This window comes from Ambystoma mexicanum, chromosome 5p (genome assembly GCF_040938575.1).
Source record: "Ambystoma mexicanum isolate Mex_15411 chromosome 5p, UKY_AmexF1_1, whole genome shotgun sequence".
In the NCBI taxonomy this organism is placed as follows: Eukaryota; Metazoa; Chordata; class Amphibia; order Caudata; family Ambystomatidae; genus Ambystoma; species Ambystoma mexicanum.
In genome coordinates, this window is record NC_090930.1 from 893,232,680 (window position 1) to 893,255,130 (window position 22,451).

The following is a 22,451-nucleotide window of genomic DNA, read 5'->3' on the forward strand; positions in this document are numbered from 1 at the left end:
ATAACAAAGAAATTGAATGTTCGCATTTTTTTGAATCATTGAAAACTCTGATATTGAAACAAATGAGTGCAATCCTTTTGCCATTTGCTGTGCCCCAGTTTATTCACCATGTTAGTGCAGTGAATCTTCCCAGGTCTCATAATTTTGGCAGTAAAGGTAGCACTTTACTATCTGGGTGCACCTTAAGTAGATATTGAAGCACTGTTGTCATTGTTAAGTTAACACTTTAGAGTTAACTATTGGTGAACTAACGAATTGTAAGTGGTGTGCTGCTCTACTCACAATTCACTTTGAGATTAATTTCCAGTCTTTTGTTTTAGAGTAAAGGTACCTAATTTGCCATTTCCTGCTTCTTTATTAGCACAGCGCCAAAATGCTGACATTACCATTTGAGTGGTCTGTTCTTTTTTAAGAAATTGCTGCCTTCTGCTGAATCTTTTTTTTTTCTTCATGCTGCGCTGTCGGCAAACCTAGCATCTGTAATTCTAGCACATGTGCCTCGCTTCACGCTTATTGCAGAGCCTTGCGTGGGAAGCGGTGTCAGGAATCTAGCTCCTGCTAATTTCTACGTGGAACGGAGTGCAGTGTAAAACTCACCCAAGAAAATGAATTCAAAATATGCTCACGCAATACTCTGTCCCACGCATAGTCCAGTAGTAGTATGGTCTTAAGTTTTTTGTTGAATACAGGAATCTAATCGTGGTGTGGCAGAGTTCACTAGCTTTGGCTGCTGGATGGCCAGTTTGTTTCTCACCAGGTCAGAAGTAACCAGAAGGAAGCACTTGTCCCTTGAAATGTTTTCGTGGCCTGGTTGCTGGGATTGACTTGGTTCCATCTGGCAGTGGTCCTCCTCGATGCCAAACCCAGCATCCCTTGATATGGTTTAGCACCTCTTTGGGAAGTCTCAATAAGGAGTCTGACCATCACTGGGAACTTCAATTCCTCACTCACCCTGTACAGGTGATCAGGAGTGTGCGAGTTTGTGTGTGGACTTTTTTTAATGCATCGGACCTAGCATTTCGTGATTTAATGTGATGACCGTATTGCGTATAGTTGAGTAACATTATCTAACTTTTTAAGTTGGGAAAAGGAGTGCAGCCTTCACCGCAGGCCTCCAGCCTTGGTCTTGTTGGTTGTCCTTTTTGAAATCCAGCAATTGACAGTCTGGATTCCTGCAAGAATCTCAGTCGAGCTCTGCGCCTTCCAATGAAGTTGTTGTAGTGACTAATTTGTTGGACAACTTGTTTTGCCATGCGAGGCTATCATAGCTGTAGAGTCCATGCCCCACTCTGGAAGTGCGGATCACAGAACAGAAGTACAGTACTAAAGTAAATCGGGCCCATGTGGCTTAAATGTACATGTTTTTGCTTTGTACTCCTTTCTGGGCAAGCCTCTGCTTTTAGATCACTACATTGGTTACTCAATCAGATTAAAACAATAATCTTCACACAAGGTATGTCAGCAGGCTATGAAATGGGCAACTTCATACAAGTGGGTTGACTTTAAACCACTTTGGTGTAACTTCATGAACGCCATGCGCTCCACTAAATGTATTGGACGCTTTTACTCGGTGAAGTGGAGATCCAGACAAGCTACTGGTTTGGGAACGTCATTGGTTTGCTCTTCTTGGCACATGTCGCGCCATGTCTCTACTCTTCTGCACCCAGGGGTCCGAGGTGCCAGTCTGGTGCCCTCTCCGAAGTTGCCACTGCATGCAGGTGCATTGTTTGTGGGCAGAAGGACTAAACCTTGTTTGTGGTCCAGGTGGGGTTGTGCATCTCAATGCAACAGAGTGTTGTGTCCTGCTGCTGGGCCGGAGAGGTGACTTGAGAACTACAACCAGGTGTTAGTGCAGTACATTTGGGCCAATTCAATGTAAGAAGATGTCAGTGCCTTCTTCCCAGGCACAAATGGGAGTTGTGGCTGCATCGTCGAGTTTTCCATCTCCACGGCAGACATCTTTTGAAGGATGCACATCTTCACTGTGACTTTGTGGTCCAGTTAAAATGTGCATTTACCTTTAAGGAAACAATGCTGTGTAGTTCCTATAAATCATAGCAGGAGGGTCTTTTTAAACCTTTTATAGGAACACAGGAATGGAGGTGTGAGAGGGCGTGCAGTCTACTTGCCTTAACTCGTATGGTGACACATTCGATGCAAACACCCCACATTGAGTGCTTAGGGTAGGATGACCAGATTAAAAAAAATAAAAAACCAGGACAGGCCACAAATAAAGGTAGGACATCCATTTGAAAGAGACTACCATGACTACATACACATCATTAGTGGGATAATGGGTGGAGGGTGCTGTCTTTCCCCATGGATTTTAACTCTGTACATTTGGTCTGTTCAAAGCCATGCCACTAGGCCTTGCCCCGAAGACCTTACATAAGCAGTGCCCCGAAGACCTTACATAAGCCGTCTCTGTGGCACGATCGGTTAATGCACGTTGCTGTAAACCAAATGTTTGAGTGCTCGAGACCATCTACTGGTAGTGTGTAGCAACATTGCTGAACTAAAATAAAAATAAGTTTTATAATTGTTCGGTAAATTACTATTTATACAGTCACTCACACCTGTGATTCTGCAAATGTTTTCAAAACCGGGACAGCGGTTTTTATATTAAAAAAGGGAGACAGGGGGCCTAATTCCGGGACAGTGTAAAAAATGGATATGCTGAGGCGCGCACTCTGGTTCCCAGTCAGATTCACCTGCTAAAGCAACAGTTAGTCTTCTCCTCCAAATGTTTTCTTGACTCTATCAATCATCAGGGAGGCGGTTTTCCTTTTCAGGTGCCTGGTTAATTCTCATTAAAGCCTCTAAGGATTCTGGTACATGTAGTCGCACAATTTTTTTCAATGCAGGTGACTAGGAGCCAACTCTCTTCCTAATTCCGGGACAGTCCCGGCAAAACCAGGACATCTATCTGGTCACTCTAGCTTAGGGCGTATGCTTTTTGTTCAGTTAACCATCGGGGATCATGGAAGCCCTGCCCGCCACCGCACTTATGGACACCAAGAACCTGCTCCTGTTTAGGCAACTGCTGGATGTTTTCTTCTGTTTCTCGGAATGACTGAATAGAGCCCCTGTGAGCCTCTCGCAAGGCCCAGAGGGAGTTGGCCTCCCACTGCCCCGCTCCGGTGTTATAGGCTTTTAATAGCAGCTGGTGGACTCCTCGTAGCCCGGGGTCCTTCGTTTCACTTTCCCCGTGGGTGGGACTGGGCGAAGGGCATTGGCAGTTGTTTTTGTTAGTGTTTTACAGTGTAATATTTTCCATGTTCCTCCTTGAAAAATGCAATAAAATTGTTTTCTGAAAAGAAAATCAGGGGTGGGTGACTAGGGTGTGAATTGCGGTGCAGCCACCTGTCCATGTGCCGACATTTTCGAGCAGACATCCCCAGTGTTAGCATTAGCCCAGCCCTACCACGAGCCATCGACTGAACGCTTTATGGACGCGAGTAATTGAAGGGGAAGCGCATAAAAGACCACCTTTATAGCAAAGGCACTGACCCACGAAGGTGTATTCCTCGTGAAGTGACAGATGAGTAACTGCGAGACACATGCTTAACACCTGCACATCCAGCACTGACAACGTTCTCGCTAAGTCTTTGAGGAATGCTTGCGAGTCTCCCACATACCTGCGCCTTAATAGCGTGAATCTTCAAACAGCCCTAAACACTAGCCTTGTCAGTGCAGGCTTGTAATTTAACTTCCAGGAAAGGGGGCGAGTTCCCCTTTTCCAGTCTGTCAGTCTGTTTTTTTTTGGATTACAGGAGCATCGTGGAAGGCTGCACCGCGTCTGGTTTTGCTTCTCGTCCCCGCACTCTAGTTGGGCATGAGGCTGTTTCTCAAGTGAAATGCCTCGCTTAAGGCGAGGGAGCTGACATGTGTTTATTTATTTAAGAGTATCACAGGCGTGATCTTTGTGGACTCACAAAGGAAACATTGAGCACTGCTTGCTTGCTTGTTCTCTTTACTGCACCACTCTTCTGCTGTTTGAAACTCTAACCCGGATTTTCTCTCTCCCCCTCTTTCCATGTCACAGTTCTGCATACACAAGGACCCATTGACGGCAGCTTGTACGCCAAAGTTAGAAAGAAGAGCACGTCCGATGTGGCCCCTGGCATCCCCGCAAGCTGCAGCCCGGACCACAGTGACCACACGCTCTCGGTCAGCAGCGACTCTGGCCACTCCACAGCCTCTGTGAAGACCGACCGGACAGAGGATCCGGGGGCGAACGGTCCCAACCGCTGCTTGAGTCCACAAGAAAAAGCCGAGCTGGACAATCTGCTGAGTGGCTTCGGCCTAGCCAACGCTGTTAGTCCTCTGAAGGATATGACCGATGCGCGCAGCAAGTACAGCGGGACTCGGCACATAGTGCCTGTTCAGGTTCACGTGAATGGCGACTCCAAGCTGAAGGAGAGGGAGACGGATATCCTGGATGACGAGATGCCAAACCATGACCTTCACAGTGTGGATAGCATCGGCACCCTGTCCTCGTCTGAGGGGCAGCCCTCCAACAACCATGGGAACTACAGCTGTCACAAAAGTAGCCAGAACTCTCTTCTGTCCGATGGCTTTGGGAGTAACCCTGGAGAGGACCACTTAAATGCTCTGGCTCCTGACCTTGGGATAGGCGTGGATCCTCTGTACGAGAGATCGTTTGTTATGAGCGAACCCAAGAAGGAGCAGCAACTCCAGGGGAATCCACCTGTGTCCCCCCAGCAGCAGGGCTTTGGCCCAAGCAATTACTCGACCCAGACTTGGGTACGCCAGCAGCAGATGGTTACTGCCCACCAATACAGCTACTCTGCTGACAACGAGAGCAGGTTTGGCATTCACTGTGGAATGGACAACTCGAGCAGCATGCAGAACCTTCCCAAACTACCTGACACGCCCACCAGGACAAGCAGCCAACGCGCCATACAGAGGGGAATAAGCGTGCCAGTCACAAGCCAAGCACAGACAAGCCAAGGAGATGAGACTTTTGCATCACATGTGGCGTTTGAGCAGGACTTCAATGGTGTGGATTTGGGATTGAATACAGACGTCACATCATCATCGCCTACCCTTGATATTGACCAATCTATTGAGCAGCTGAACAAGCTCATCTTGGAGCTGGACCCTACCTTTGAGCCCATTCCAACTCGCATGAACAGCAAGCCTAGGGACACGAGCCACATGAATGGCCCTAGAAGGAGGGACATGGACACGGGTGGAGTTGGCGAAAGTGCTCGCTCCCAGGAGAAGAGGGATGCTGTGTCAAGGAGCATGTCGCTGCAAGGTAAGTCTGCATGAATGTAAATGTTTCAAAGATGTTTTAGGAACTGTGACATGAAAGCCAAACTCATCCACTGTTATTGTGCTCCATTTTGCAGATTTTCTGCTGAAGCAATATTCTACAGCATTGTATAAGAATTCACTATAAAGCACACATGAATTATATCCGTACTGTATGTAGATTTTCATTCCCCATTTCAAATATGTGAACATGTCCGCATGACCCTAAAAGTATGATTTCACTACTCTATGGAAACCTTTCTATTCTACATCACACGAATCATCATTCTATCCAAGCCACACTTGCAATTGCTTCGGCCAATTTGCTAGTAATTCGGCCAGTCCAGAATAACTGGAGCTTCTTAGCCTTAGTTCAACTCCGGGAACACTGATTTGTTATTCGTTTGCTGTTGGTCGTCACGCAAACCTATATAATGCATTGGGGCTGATGAGAAGATGCCTTTCAGTGTGAAGGGGAGGAGGAACACAGTGGAATAGGTGTTCCTGTAGCTCTAGGCTAGAATGGCACACTTGTTGAGAAAGGCTTTGCACTTGACTCGGGGGAATTGGAAGCAAGACATGGGTTTCCAGTAGGTGCACCGGCGTGGGTTTACTATGCATCAGTGAAAAGTAATGACATACATAATGCATTACTGTGAACTGTTTGCTGTGAGTTTGCAATTCCGATCGTTTTCACTGAGACTTACCAGCTGTAAGAGCCGTGAACGTGAAAGAGGGAAAACCTGCCATTCTCTTATGAACGGATTCAGCTGTAGGCTCAGTGCTTAATTTGACAAAGTGCTGGTGCTCCAATCTTTTCTAATATGCCTATGACACGTCAGGATGGGCAGCTCCCCACCCACTGTTGCCACCGCCCACGGCTGATCCCCATGCTGCCAACATGTATGGGGTTAAAGCTGCGACTCCCACTGGCTTAATGTGGTTGACGGAAGTACTCTTTCACTACCCCAGATGTGTGATTTACAAATGCCAAACAACATGCACATAAAATAACATCCTTTGTGTCTTGACATGAGACTCTTGTTTAAGTGGGTCTTTAAACACAATCATCATTTACATTTTGCTCTGATTCTATGGGTGTTTATTATGTGACTAGCAGTTCCAATAATAAAGCTGCCAAAACACCATATCATAATCAAACTGAGTCTGAGACAATAAGTGTCGAGCCCTGGCAAACACCCCCACAAACTAAGCACCGGACATGCTGGTTGTCGGTCTCACTGTGTTATCACTATTCATCTATCCCTTCACAGCCCTGCCTGGCCGTGGGTTAGTACAGGTGTATCGAACATGTTTGTTTTAAGAAACAAGAGGCTACGCTTTTATTGCACATGGAATGCAGAATGTGTGTTCTTTATGAATATATTCGTGTTGATTCAGACAACCTAACTAAGACTACATGCAAGAGTGGAAGGGTAGGCAAATCTTGTTGGATAATGGCGCTGGAGATTGGTTGTAACCGTTGGTTTCTTGCTTCTCGGTTGTAAATAAGTTTGAAACTCTTGGTTTGTGTTCATATGTGAAAGTTTGTTTTTTTAATTATGCAACCAGTTATCCTAGCAAGATATCCTAGGTACATGTGAGAAAGGAGCCAACACGTGTTTCGACCAAAGTCTTTGTCAAGGTAGTGAGCAGGTGGTTAGTGGTCCTTCTCGTGGGTATCTTGGTCTGGAGCGTTAGCGCAGTGTCCGTTCTTGAAGGACGGCTGATTATCCAATCGGTATCGAAGCTGCGTTAGCGCTTCGTTGTTCGGTGAAGTATGCACAAGAAAGAGCCTGACATGTTGCTGCCCCTTGTGTATGCATTGGGCACACCTGCATGCATGTGAGTAGAAGGCTGTGTGCCAGCAACCCCCCGCCCCTCAATTTCTGTGCTCTTTGCTTTTGTCACCTGCGTTTCTAGGACTGGTATCCTGGATAAACGGAGAGAAGCACTGAGCCACAGGATCACTGACATGTTTATCCTTGATGGAAATGGATCCTACAAAATGCCTCTGAAACCTGTTTTCGATTCGCTTTGTGATAAACATGGAAATGTCAAAGATTCACTTCCTGTTAAACATGGACGCTTGACGTTGTGAGTTGCGTGGGGCCAGTGCATACAATAGGGACACCATTTAGATAGAAATATTGTTTTGAACACCGATTCAGTGAGTGTCTCCTGTTTTCAGCAGCACAAGCGCAGCTCCTCATATCCTCACTCTTGGATGGTCTGCTTAGGGCTGCCAGTGGGGGTTTATTTGTTTTTTAGTCTACTCCCGAAATGCAATATTTTTAATGAGTAGAATGTTGCCCGGAATGCTAATAGACCTATAGACCTTAGGTTTGTGGGTCAGTCGCCATACCCTTTTGGGAAAGGAAAAGTAACTTTTTGCCTTTACTTCTTTTGGGTGAATAATTTAGCTTCGGTTTAGTTAAACCTCTAATTATTTTGCTTTCCTATTTTGTTGCATGTCAATAACTGGTAATACACAAAGGATATAACTTTTGGCTACAGCGCTAAGAGATTCCTGGTTCTCTTTGTAAATAGAAAGTACCCTGTTCCTAGCAAAGGGAGTTTTTGTTAGCTTTTTCTTCGAACTCATGTACATTTTGGGATGGTGGAATAGGGTGTGTGCAAACTCCTAACATCCAGCTAATGCAAAGAATAATTTTGTATTGTACCAATCTTGTGAGCTCCTGTTAAGTCACTTAATGGTTAATAGAGGTGGGTGACTAAATTGACCAAATGATCCCATGCCACTGGAACGCCCTCGACTACCAGAGTGCTTTTCCTTTACAAATCATTGGGTTCCAGTGATTATGAATTATGATTGGTTATTTATAACGCACTTAATACCCGGAGGTTTGTAAGCACGGACCCGCGGATCGAACCTGTGTTGCTCTGCGTCGTCTTGCTTCCAAGGCGAGCACATTGGCCATGAGCTATCCTCCAGAGACAATGATTGGATCCGATGGGTTGTATTAAAGTGCATCAGCACTACAAGACATAGGATGTATTGGTTCTTTAAAAAAAGTTCACGACTGGATACGCTTTATCCCTATGGCACAGAGTCCTCTGGTCATCCTGTGATCAATGGCTTTTAAGCGGTAAGGCTTCTATGAACATCCATGGTTTATTTGAAAAATTAGATACTTGAAAGTGAGGCGAGAGATATGGGCCAGCAGGTCCAGATGCTCAGGCTAGTTGCTGAAAATACCATCCTGTCCACTAAGGAAAAGGATAGAGGAAAATTAATGAGCCACCTTGTGCAATAGGATCGTGGGGGTCCCTTGGATGAATAGTCCTTTATTTTTGGTTTGAGAAAGATTGGAGCAAAGCAGACAAGTGACAGAGAGGTTGATGTGCTTCATGTGAGAGTTGAGGGATTTGTGGTGGGAGTTGTCATTTTTATTTGAACGGTAACATGCCCGGCACATTGCCATCCAAGCGTAGATACCCAAAGAAAATACTTCCAATGTGTGACTGTTTCTTTTTACCAAAAGTTTGCCCTAGCAAAAGTCAAACCAGCCCAAAAATTGAGAGAGGAAGTACGGGTCAGATGTGACTATTCAGGAAGGATCTGTACACACGTCTTGCTTGCCTCCCAAATGAGCACTTTAGGGGGAAATGGAAAACGGATCCTCAACTCCTACTAGTTACTACCTTCGAGAAGGGTGCACCAAACTGGAGCCAACAAAAAAAGTAGAACTGTTTGGGTGGGAAAAAAGCTCAAAAGAACAGGCTTTTCAAAACTAGCATTGTAATTGATGACATGCTTAGGGAAAAGGATAAAGTAAGCCGATCTATCTGAGCAGTTTCTGAATAATACCTAATGCCAACTTTGCAGAACGTCTAAGACTTCTGCTTTCTTGCCAGCCCAATCTTGTGTGTAAGTGGTGAGAGCAAGTTCAAAAGAAAAGGTCTATGAAAAGTGGTTTCTGCGAGTCTTCAAAACAAAATTTTTCTCATTCTTAAGAAATGTGGGGAATTTGCTCCAAAACATTATAGAGGTTTTATGAAAAATACCTCAAACTGAGTAGTAGTTGAGCAAAGACAGTTCCCTGCACCAGCAGGATGTTGAGAAGGATGACTAACTTCAAGGAATTTTACCGGTGTGTTCCTCACAGTGCTTTTTAATAGTGCAGGTGGGATGATATGTGGTTTCATAACAGAACTGCTCTCTTTAGCCCGAAATAAAAACAAAAGCTCAATCTCCATCATACTGCAGTTGTCTATTAAATTGAGGGACTGGACTATCTCCTACATCATGCGTTTACTTAACCTCTGAAACATCCACGAGCATTTTAAAATGGCTCTCCTAACGTGCCTCAAATGACTCGTGGGGGGGGGGGGGTAGGGGGGATGGGGGGGTCTGATTCAATCTTTTCTGCCCAGGTTCTCTGCAATGGTGTTTTACTCATTGAGGGGCCGGAAGTAGAAGTGTACCGAGATGCATGATGTCCGGCTGCTTCGGGCATTTGTAGTGAATGCTTGCGCAGACTGGTGTATCACACTTCCGCAGGGAAGACTGGAAGCTTGAAGAAACCGTGATTGCAGGGGACGGGCATAGTGGACGGTATGCAGTGATGTTATCGAATAGATAGCAAAGAATGCAGTTTTAGACGAACCCAAAACATCGGGCAAAAAAATAACACATTTTAAAAGACGGATTTAATGTGGCTGGAAATGAAAATGGTAATTTTTAAAGGGGGCTTGGAGGGGGGGCCAACAAAGACGAAATGTTTTAAGATGTTTTTTGTTTGTTCAAAATTGAATCATTGTTTCCTCATTTGATAAAATCACATGCAACCATAGTGGACCACAGTGAAAGAAGTCCATGAAGGTCACTGACAAGTGTACGCAATTTCCTTTTTCGGAAGTCCAAGATTTATTTAACTGGAGTGGGGGGGCTTCACTTCCCTTCTGCAGATGAACTACCTTGAATTGCCATATCCAGTTCAGGGGACTGAACGGCACCGCTCGTTTATGCATGAACTAAACCTATGGCTAGGCTGCTCGTCCCACCAATATATACAGGCAAACATTCCTTTGCAGTCAACAATTACCCAAGCCCTCTTGATATGAACATATTCGCCATCCTACCTGGTCACTGTGGCATATTGGTCAATTCTCCTAGCCAATGTAAAATGCCCCTTCCTCGTGCAAGAGTGAGTAGAAACCTCCCTGAAACCACTGTAGGAAGAAAGTCCAGTCATGCTAAAATTTGAGGGGACGGCATCCCCCGCCAATGCACAACACCAGTTAATTCTAGTTTTAAAATCTTCGAATTGATCAAGCTGCTGTGATGTGTCATCTTTTTATCCACTGTGCAGGATGACTGTGTTTTTACTACTCCCACAACACCTTTTGATATGTGCATGTCAAAAATGTAGTCTTCATTAGCACCCGCTGAGGGTGCGGTAGCCAATCTGGTTGCTCAGGACGCAACCTTTTCTTAGCCAGTAGAAGCATGCGTTACATGTAAACTGTTGGACTCGCCACCTCCGCTTGCCTTCACCGGCCGCCACCAGAAGTACCTTCTCCCATGTTTTCTCCTTCCCTGTTGTGGATGGCCCCTTTTCAGTCCTCGTTGTGTTCATGCAACAAAGACAGGAAAACTAGTTGTGTGGCCCATTACTGGAAATGAAGTAGGAAACACAGGAAAGGGTATGTTTTCTTGTCCACATTAGTAGCTACGCATGTCTTTGGCGCACACAGCTGTAAATGGTGATTATACACTCCAGTGGTTTGGGGGCTGCTGCTATGGGCACCACGCTACCCTTATTAATTTTGCTGGTGGGCTGCTACCGGATAGGTAGGCCCACCCTTCTGGGTATTGTAGCCTCATTAATGCCCTTATAGTGGCAGCCATTTTAAGCACCCAGATTTCATTCCCTTTTAGAGGCTTTTTAAATTAATTGGATGGTAGCACTCTGTGATATGAAAGCCCCATACCTTAGATTCCCACAGGACCTCGATCTATGTGCACCCTGTGCTTAATGAAAACCATTAAATAACCCTTTACGAAAACAATGTTACATTTAAATCACCAGACTGATATCTAGATCAAATACAGTGATGGTAAATGTTTAAGTTACTAAGTGTAATCTAGACATACAGACCTGACTCGCTGTGCCTTGAGAGACAAAGCTTCTCCTCAACCACACCCCAATGATGATGCCTGATGAAGCATAAGTATCTGTCTGGGGTTGCCAGTGGTACTCCTGTTCAGAGGGAAATTGCCTAACCTTTCACCATGAGACAATACTTGCGTGCAGGATCAGACAGATAAGCGAATGGCGATTTCCCCTCTGGTAAGGACTAGTATGCTAAACACGATTGCATACCCTACACTGTGCACCATCCAATTGTTATTTGTAGTTGATCATTCTCATCAAAGGCTCTCTCACATTTCTGATAAATGGAGAAAGGATTGGGGTTCCACTTTTAGTTCAGAATAATCCAGATGTGGAACCCTGGCTCCCTTTGCTCTGAGAGGCTGCACCTCAACCACATGCCACTACTGACATCCGACTAGGCACAGAGTGACCACTGAAGCAGTCTTTGGCCACAATGTAACCTATGGTTATCACTAACCTAAAGTGCCATCTTGCATAACTAAATTTTTCTGGAGTAGCTACATTGCTTCTGCATAGATTGCTGATGGAGTTTTATCTTGCCATCAATCATTTGCAAATGTTCACTTCGTGACTAAAATTCCCAAGAATGTTACATCATAGTTACTGCAGCATTGCAATAGTCTAGGGGAGGATAGCCAGGGGGCATTGTGCTCGCCTTGGAAGCAAGACGACACGGAGCAACACAGGTTTGATCCTCGGATCCGTGCTTAGAAAGCGCTAGGTATTAAGCGCGTTATAAATAACCAATTACAATACTAAGTGCCCCTCTGTTGACATATCACTCCAGTTGCCATCGTATTAGAGGCACGGAATTGGCTATCGCTGAGCTGTATCCCTCCTCGGAGCCACGTTAGTATGTAGTTGCCCTACGAGAATTGTACCAAATATCCACAGCTCGAAACACTCTCTTAGCAGAAGTGTTGCACAGCTCAGTAGCTGTCCAAACCCCCTGCGCAGATCAGTTGATAAAAGCGACCCATGAGCGATTCTAAGCCACCAATCCATGAAGAGTGTTATTCTCTTGTACTATTTAACATTTGGTAGACTATACCGACACCATCTCAGTAATCTTGGCACATGATTTCATAACAACTCCTAAAATACAATTCTTTTCTAAGTCATGGACAAGTCTGTTCTATACAAGTCTGGACTATTTGTCATGCCATCTGCACAATTGGCCATTAAATGAATGAAACTTGCTATGGCTTCTTAAGCTCCTACATAGGTAGTCACAATGCCCAGAGTTAAAACCATAATTTGTTAAAAACGACATTCGTTACGCGCCCTACAATTCTGATTAAAAATGAAAGTTCTCTGTTTTTATGATGACCATGTGCAGGGTTCAAAATTGAGATTCGATGAGGAGGAGCTAAATCCTGCTTCTGGGTGTCGGGCATCACTCTGTGGGCAGGAGCTACCGCTGGGGAACCAGGAGCTTTTTGTCTATTTTGAATGAATCGTTGTGTTTAAATGTGCATTAGATGTGATCTAATTATTTTTTGTTAACATTCTGAAATGCTCAAAGTTAATGTCACAGTTACATGTTTTGAAGGCACCAATTGGCCCTGGTTGCGGTTGGTGTCAAGCTAACCAGGCTCTACTATGCTATAAGCGGGAGCTAAATAGCTCCCAGCTCCCCTCAATTTCGAACCCCGACGCGTCGCTTGAACTTCTGACTAGCCTGTTTTTTGATTACCCATTTACTTTTCTAAATCTTTCTGCTGTGCTGTTCTTTGAGCTGGCTGCAGCATTCGGTACTTTGATACCCACCACGCCATGGGGCTCACTAGTTAAGAGGTGAAGGCGGGGATGGTGCCAGAGGCCTTCAACCATTATGATTGAATGGGGCCCCAAGGCTGCATGGGAGTCGCACTACAAAGCCACCATGTCACCTGTCACCTCCCATATCAGGGAGGCCCGGTGGCCTGGACAAGGTAGCGCTAGTCTGTCTGCCTGCGCATTACAGCAGGGCTCACAGCAACACAACCCTCTCCCCCTGCTCTGTGGCCTTTTGACCTTGTTCTTTGTGGCCCTGCAAGGCCACCGCTTTGATAATCGATGTAATAAACGCTTGATTGCATCGCTGCATTCCAGCTTGCAGGGCTTCAAGCTGGAATGCAGCGATGCAGCCGAGTTGAGCAGACTCTCCCAGGTAAAGCGAGGCAGGCTCTTTTCAGACATGCTCATTGCTTTGCTGATGTTTACTTTGAGCTGCGCTCCATTCGGAGGTCTGCAGCCAACATGTTTGCATGGCGGCTGGCCGGACTCATCATTTCATCGTTTAGTGGTTGATAAAATAGTAACCCCTATTGTTACAGCTCTCGGAACCCCGGAGAAAGGGACTATGACGAGGGATATACAGGTGTGATGTTACCATTTATTATTATGGTTAAATATAACCTTGAGAGGCCTCATCTTGCCTTTTGACGACGCAGAGAGTGGGGCTGGAACGTTTGGGTTTAACCTACCAAACGTGTCTTGGTTTTCTGCTGTCATAGTTCCCTTCCGCACTCAATCCCACACCGCCCGTGCGACTTCTCCGTCCATCTTTAGCTTATGCCGCCCGGCACGATGCAGAAACAATACTGATCATAACTTGCAAACTGATGGCGGTCTGTGTGATGCACGTCCGTCTTGGGATGACCTGAATTGTGCATGTGTCAGACGGCCAATTCAAGGGTGGATAGCAGCATGAGTAAAGCGTTGCTTTCTGACAGGAGGTCAGCATGCACTTCACAAGTTCCAAACCTGCAGCAGGGTGATTTAGTAGTCCATCCTTACAGGGCTAAAAAAAATATCCAGACCCATTCAATATGGAATAGTACCGCCTGTTCTTGCAGTGCCTGAAAGCTGGAGGGGTCACGCATGACTTGCCATAATACATGGGATAAAGTACCCCCTACTCTGAGTTAGACGGATAGTGGGTCACTGTGGATTTCCCTGACCAAACGAGAAACAAGGCTGAAGGTTAAGTGACTTTTGCAATATCCTTTTTTTTACATACAGTAAGGTGTATGTATTGCTGATATTATAAGGTTATATCCCGTCTCCCCATGTTTAATACCTTGCTTAATCTAATATGAGATGGCTTCATTGTTGACACGTATCATCTGCCATTCTGTATGGATTAAAAAAAATGCTATCACGCAGCTTGTAATGTTTAGTAGAAACATAGTTGAAACAGTTTAATATAATGCACCTGGCCGTTTTGTGGCTTTATATAAATAGTTACAGGGAGATGGATTGTTGCACTCCCAGAAGTGCACAAAATGAGCATATCCCATAAACGGCTCCTTGACAATTATTGATGACCGACTGTCCAAGATGCCCTTTTAAAAGAATGGAATCTGAAAAGCGAGTCAAGGATGAAATGTTGTCCAACTGTAATTACACTTCATTATTTTCTTAGTACATATCAGCAGTAATGTCACAACTAGCCTATACTAAGAAAACTATTTACAAGCATAGCAGACTGACATGCGTGTTTATAATACAATGAATAAAGAAGTTGAAAGTCTGAGCCCAAAATTCATAAGTCACTTCCAAGTGCCACGACTGTCCAAATTGGCTCATATAAGCGCCTAGAATAGGGGGTCACTTAAGTAACAGAAGCCAATGAAAGGAGCTAAATCCTGCAAATATTCATCACACTCTCGCGTCGATCAGAAAACATGGTGGAAATATTAAGTATTATTTCTCACTAGTCAACAATGAAAATGATGTCTTTTGCAACATTCGTCCATCCTCAGCCACCATTTCCCCCCGTTTTCTATCCATTGAGTAGAGCAAAACGGACTCACATTTCGTTTTTGTCAAGGTGGTCTTTTAAATCCAGCAACACATCTCCATTACATATATGCTTATCCTATAAATTAATTGGGCGTATTCCATGCACCTGCTCTATGTGCCTTCTCCTTCCCATGTTCCTCTCTACTACCTACCTCCACCCTGCCATCTTACTCGTTTAATCTCTTCGCCCCCCCCCCCGTTGGTCACCACTGCTCTCCTCTTTCACTACACTCTGCTACTCTCCCCTTCGCACCCTACTACTACTCGCTCTCTACACACCACTACCCACTCTCTCCACACTATTACTACACCCCTCACTACTACACTCACCCTAAACTCTCTTACAGTCACTCTCCCGTCACACTGTCAGAGTGCAACATTTGCACTCTTCACTAGCTAGTGATATTCGACTCGTGGTGAGTAAGACATGGTATGCTGCGTGCATGTATAGAATTGAGGTGGCAAGTGACTTTTGTATTGCTGGCTAGTAGCTTGCAACGTTCATGTTTGCCTCCCTGACTCTCACCTCCTCATTAACACCCTACTCTCCTTCTAGTAGTCCCATTAACACACATGGCACGCACACTCAAACCCATGTACCACTTTCTCCCACCATCCAGTATCTCACCCAGTCCTTCAGTAATCCTCCTCCGCGCTCCTCTGCACTGTTCTACCACTTGGCCTCTTGGTCCTCCATCACCTCCCCTGACCTCCTCTAAATAACCCAGACCTTCCTGTTTACTGAGCGCCTTTATATCCTCCTCCCGTCCCTCTTCATTTGCTCTGTCCATCACCTGGTCCTCTGGGCCAACTGCGGTCTTTCCTAACCCCAGGGAGTTGTCACAGGTGAGCCAACACATAAGAGGGACCTTAAGCCCTGTCCCCCTCTCACGCAGCAGTTTGCGGGCTCTAGGCAATGGCAGCCCACTTTAATCATAGTCTGAGTCCCAGTTTGTGTGGGGTTTGGTCTGGCTTGTTTAAGATGGCCGTTTGGCAGCTCAGGTGACTGGGAAACACTGTTACTGGCAGTGTTACTTGCCACCTGTTTGGATGAAGGCACTCCCTCGGTGCAAAATATCATTCCTTTTCATGTGCAATGGTATTTATTTGAAAAGCCTGCTTCCTTTACCCCACATTACCAAATCCAAGACTAACTGGAGAGAATTACAGAGAGGAATCCATTTGCCGATGTAGAAAATGGTGTGTCCATCCGAAACCATGCTTGAATTCAGTAACGCTTTGTCTTTCCGTGAAATGTGCGCTTTCTGTTGAAGGCAACGTTTTGCAAACGTTTTCCGAAGGCAAGGACAGCTGCATTACTCGCTGGCATGGACATTCTTGGACGTTTGTTACGTCTGGAGCATCCCTGGAAGGAAATGGCTGAAACAGATTTGAGTATAAATCCCTGTGAATGTTTTGAGAGGGGAAAATCGAAGTAGCAGGCCATCTGCATACAGTTGCCTAGAACATCCCCAGAGCCATATTTTGGAGGGAATTCGCCTTTGATGTTTCCCCAGACTCATTTTTTCTTCTTCCCTTTGCCTCTCTCTCATCTCGTATTTCTGTGAGGGGAGAGAGTGGCAGGGTTATTTTAGACATTTTTGACACTGGTGTCATGAGCCATGCCAAATGTTCGTTTTTCACCGTGTGTTGGCTGACCGTGCCTTGCTTTCCCAAATGCTTGGAATGTACAGGAAATGGCAGCTTGCTGACCAGTGTCAATACAACAGGCCTGCTCTACGTTTTCCGTTAGACTTAAAGGCGGACGACGGAATTAGCAACAAGCTGCACTGTGCATGGCGGAATTTGACAGGGGTCAGTGTTTAGCCAGAGCGCAACACACAGAGTTCCAGAAGAGGCCAGCTGATCAGGGGAAATGGGTCACGTTGTGGTAGTTTACTTGAAGACATGAGCAAGTACACACACCAACATTGCCAAGAAAAAAACTGCATTAAGTGACTTTTGTGCCTCGACCCAAAGTACCAGATCACAACAGAACTGGTTTTGGAAATGAGACATTTAGGAGATGGACGGTTCCAGATGAAGGCAGTGCCATCAGATGCCCATGGATCTACCAGAAAGAGACTCGGAATTGGTCACACACACAAGGCAAATGGCCCAGTTTTCAGTGAAAGTGTGAAAATGCCACATTGCCTAAGACAGTACATTCCTTGCCCTAACTTTATTTTGTGAAGAAAAGTCAGGGCTTCTCTGGAACGCAGAATCCACTTCATTATCTAAACCACAGAACTTTATAGATATATAATTGTATTTGTGAGAAATGTGAACCTTGGCATTTCATTGCTAGAACCAAACCAGTTCTCTTCCCTACATTGACAAGGACTTTCAAACCCATACTAATTGCCATTCCACACATTGCGCAGCTATGATCACTTGCCCATCCAGCAGATGTTACATCTGTAAAACCAACCGAGTAGCAACCACGCGCATTGGAGAGCACTGAGCATGCCCAAGGACTTGACACACAGAAGCATCTTTGGTAGGCCACTGCATGGCAATGGGCAAACCCAGAACTTGATTTGAGCTGGACTGTCATTGAATACCTCAAACCAGGTGAAAGGGGTGAGCCCACTGATTTAAGACTTTTACGCCTCGAACAAAAACGGATACCTATGGCTGATTCCCCTAGAATAGGCCTAAATGACGTGGTGAAATGGGCACTCCTCCTTCCCTGAAAGTCTGATTCTTTTATATAAATATTTTAAATGATGTATCCTTTTATTGGGCTACACACAACGCAGGGTGCCCGATGTTTACATGTGCCACAGTAGTGCCAGCTTGCTTCACCACTGGTCATTGTAATGCCTCAGTCCGGTTAGGAAGTTCTAATATGTGACATCAAAATAATATAACACTCCTGCTTGGGAAATATCTAGAATGTATGGTTGTTCATCATGGAGGACACCACAACTGCTATGCTACAGGCAGATTTTTAGTGCTCTGTTGCCGCGCAGGCCATTAACATTTCCATTGTTTCACAACCATGAAGTTGTTTGGTTTTGGAAATTCACTACTCCGGTCCCTGCACATTGTTAGCGACCAGCATAGACCTCGGGCAGCTCTAGTTGTTGTGCTTCCCCTACTGCTGATCAGTGCATTTAGACTTCACATTTCTTTGCTGTGGGTCACTCGCATCTAGAGCACCACACTACGCAGCAGCGCGGGGTGCTCCGCATTGACCTTCTTCCTTCATTTCCTATGGATTAAATCAGTCAGAAGGTGAGATCACCTCTTGCTTGTTGGCCTTTCCACATTATTTGCCCGGCGTTCCAAATACGCACCATTACGCTTCTTTGGTTGTATTTTGCAGGGTACTTTTCTCGCTTACTTGGATGCAATAGCATCCAACGCGTCCGCTCCCCGTTTCCTAGCGAGGACTTACCATTCTTCAATTTGAGCGCATTGCTTGAAGCTCTCACCAAGGGTGTAGTACAGTACACTCGATGCACGTTTTCTAAAATGGCATTCCTCTCACAGGGGGTAATTTGAAGTATACCATCTTTTAAGTTTCACTTTTTTCCCACTGAAACGATATGCAAATACTTAAAGGATAAAGATGTAACTGGAGTGATAAGAGAAACATGTAATTGAATTAACAACTCCGGCTGCCCTAAGAGGAGCAATTTAGAAGTATCAATGAAGCGTTGCTTGCAACACTAAAACATAGGTTCCCTCCCCCCAAGGGCTACACCATCTGTACCCAGAGATCCGCCGAGTCATTATGTAGACCGAACACAGAGCCAGCCTCATCCCTAAACAGTCCACCATTTTTCTTATTTTTCACTGTCACAATTCGGTTGTAGTTGACACATGGCACTTGTTGACTTTCTTTTTAGTCCTCAATCTCTCTCCAGGAGCCCACAGCATTTATTACCCACTTGGTTGTGAATTCAACTATGTGCGTTGCTCATCTGACTACATTTTAACTGACTCAACTGTCTTTTTGAAAGTGGCAGTTATTGAATCCTTTCCCCACTCTTCATACATTGGTAATTGGTCCTGATGAAGGTTTTTCCCATCTCGCATCCACTGGGCAGTTTGACGAAACTGGTAGACCTAGAGATATCCCTTATGGATTGCAGAGAACTCTTCTTAGATTGTCCATTAGTAAATCAACACTAATTTTCAGAAATGTTGCTGTACTATTTGAAAATCACATAACAAACAGTGCACTAATGTACACATATTTCTACATTTGCTCAAACTCTTCTTATTTTCTCTATGCATTATTATTAGTATTGAGTTTTTTTTTATACAGTGTTAGTTCACCACCATAGTGGTCTCCAAGCACATAAACCTTGTCGGGGTTGGAAGCATTCAGTCCCGCCCCCCAGGTAACGCTGGCCCCTTGTCTGCTGGAAGGCATTGATCAGAAAATAGTGTAATATGAGAGTGAGATAGTAGGGTGTTTTGTGGCTGGAATGGTGTCTATTTAAAACCTGGAAAACAAGTGGCAGTGAGTGCTCAGAGTCTGGAGTTGAGGTGTTGCAAGTGTATGTGTAAATTTAAGGTGTGTGATGGGCTCGAGATGCTTGGGCTATCCCTTAAGCATGTTGTGGGCAAGGTTTCAGAAAAGCATGATAGGTGGGTTACCCAAACACCTGTGATACCAATCCCGAATGTTTCTGTTGATTGTTTGAAGATAATTGAAACATACATGTTTGAATGTGTGGCAAATGTGATGTGCTTACGATGTTTGAGTGGTTATGTCTTTGCAATTATGATAGGATATGAAAAACAGAGGGGGGGGTCTGGGAAACTCTCTACCCGCACAAACACAGCCTATTGACTTGTTCTTGGGTGGATGGCCCCTGCGAGAGTCTCAAGAGAGTCTTTAGCTCACTGTTATTTTCAAAGAGAAGAAATGTCCCCACACTCTGAACAAGAGCACCACAGCAACCCCATACACGTGTTTCAACCTAGTTGGGCATCCTCAGTGAGGTGAAGCTATGCCTCTCTAAGAGCAGTGAGCAAGGGGTCCACGTCTGGGGTTGCTGTGGGACTCTTGTTCAGAGGAGAATTGCCTAGCATTTCGGTGCTGGACTGCTCCTGGGCAGGACAAAGACTGATATGCGGGGACATCTCTTCTCTGTGAAAAGTCAATGCACATACGCTGAAACGCAAGGTAGATGAGTCATAAAGGGGCTTGCTGCAGAAGAAAATATAGCGTGGCTAAGGCGGCCATGAGAAAAATATGGACGCCAGACTTGTGTTGAAACCAACCAAGCTACCTCGGAGACACACCAGAGCTGCAGTCAGAAGATGGTGGAAAAACAGCTTTGTGTGGGGAACAAATGGTCATCTTTTGGCCTGGGAGCAAGGATGCCACATCAAGGAATAATTGCAAGGCACAAAGGGAGTCCAGAGGATAATCCATGCACGTAAAACATATTTCTCTTGGATTAGCGAAGAAGAAAACATTTGTAAGTGCCAAGTATAGGACAATCAAGGATGCAAAAAGCATGTTGAATGTGGAGTGAGCAAGTCTCCAGAGGCCAAGAGGAGTAATGACACCCAGCTTAATTGAATCAAATAGCAGTAAATTAAAGGTCGACATGGACACAATCGTTGTCTCCTCACATGTGAATCAGAAGTTGAAAACCAGGGCTATTCATTAAGCTCCAGACGAAGATAATGGTGTACCTACATCCCCTTAGAAATTCCCAGAACAGAGAACCGGCTGCATGGTCAACTATAAAGAAGCAGCTTTGGCTTGGGGCCTGACTGATGAGAGATGATGGACTAATTGGGCAAGTGGGTAGTAGTTTTGGTAACTGAGATCAACCCTCTTCTCCTCGCTTACTAACAGCATATCACTGCGAGACCAGAGACAACACACACACACACACCCCCATCGGGGAAGAGGTACTATCCAGTACACGTGTTCACATTTACAGTTACCATCACCCTTCCGGGACCACGCATCCAATCTACTTGCCTTGAGAAAAACCTTAGGGTTGAAACTTGTGTCAGCACTAGTGAAACCTAAGCATTTGCTCGCTTTGAATTCTATGAAAGTGTGGACCAACTTGAATGTACGTCACAAGAGTGACAATCATTGTTTGAAGCACTTTACAAACAATAAAACAATAATTGTTGTAAACACTTATCAAGTATGGAAATGAATACTTATTAGGTTACAAGTATCACTTGGTCAGCGCCAAAGTATGACTTTTTGATCTCCGTTACCAAAACCATTTTCACAAACACTGGGATAGCAGGAGCTCTGTCCTTCTGAGATCCCCATACAGGCGACGGGCTATGTTATGTGATTCTATTAGACAGTGGATATTGGTTGTACAATTGCCCCATTTTTAATACTTAGCGTGGTGCCTTACGGTAGAACTTGGAGGAGGTGTTCTATGTAGGTCAGGCGATGTATATCAGTCCTTCGTACATGTCTAGATGGGCAATGATGCCCACAGTGGCTGTTGCTGGCTGTGTAGAGGACCAGTGTAGCCAGCAACAGCCACTGTGGGCATCCTTGCCCCTCTAGACATGTACGAAGGACTGATACACATCATGTACAACCAATATCCACTTTCTAATAGAATCACATAACATGTGAAGTCACATCAATATGTAAAAAATAATATACACCAAATAGCCTAATGACAAATATGCTATTTAAACAACTGAAAGAGACACATACATGACTGAACCATGAATATGTCCAGGTTGCTCACTAATTGCGATATGCAAGGGCTGGTTTTGATCAGAACTGTTGTGGCATTTGTCACTAGTGCCATTCACAATATAGCTAGTTTTTAACATATATGTTTGTTTGTCGCTAGAGATGCATCCTCAGACATCTCACAATCATTATGAAAAATACGACACCTGGGCTAAAGCTGTTGTTTTTTCCGTGTCCTGACGAAAGCCTTATCTGGTCCAACATTCACCTAATGGACAACAGTCATCTCTAAACTTCTGAAGACTGCTCTCTCTTAAGGCTGGAAACAGAATCATTCTGTTGACACACTCCCCACACGGGTTCATGTTTACACACTGTCCTGACTGGGGCTTCTGTAAAAGTACTACCATTCTATGTCTATGATATGAAGTCACTCTTGTCACTATTAACATCGCCTTTAAAAATATAATAGGTTGATGTACAATTCGAATCAAGCAAATAGATTCACGTGATTGTTTGCACATGATTTTTTGCCTTACAGGACTGTGATTTCTCTTTGCTCTGTCTTGTGTTTTTTTAACTAC

The 22,451-nt window shown here is 44.8% G+C and overlaps 1 protein-coding gene across 5 annotated transcripts in view; it reads left to right on the forward strand.

Annotated features, from left to right (window-relative positions):
• TNS3 (tensin 3) overlaps window positions 1–22,451 on the forward strand; it is a 1,168,488-nt gene that overhangs the window by 897,534 nt on the left and 248,503 nt on the right. For all 5 annotated transcript variants that reach the window (XM_069613336.1, XM_069613334.1, XM_069613335.1 and 2 more), the window contains one exon: window positions 4,046–5,284. In XM_069613336.1, the coding sequence (XP_069469437.1) occupies window positions 4,046–5,284 (1,239 nt within the window). The remainder of the gene's footprint in view (window positions 1–4,045; window positions 5,285–22,451) is intronic.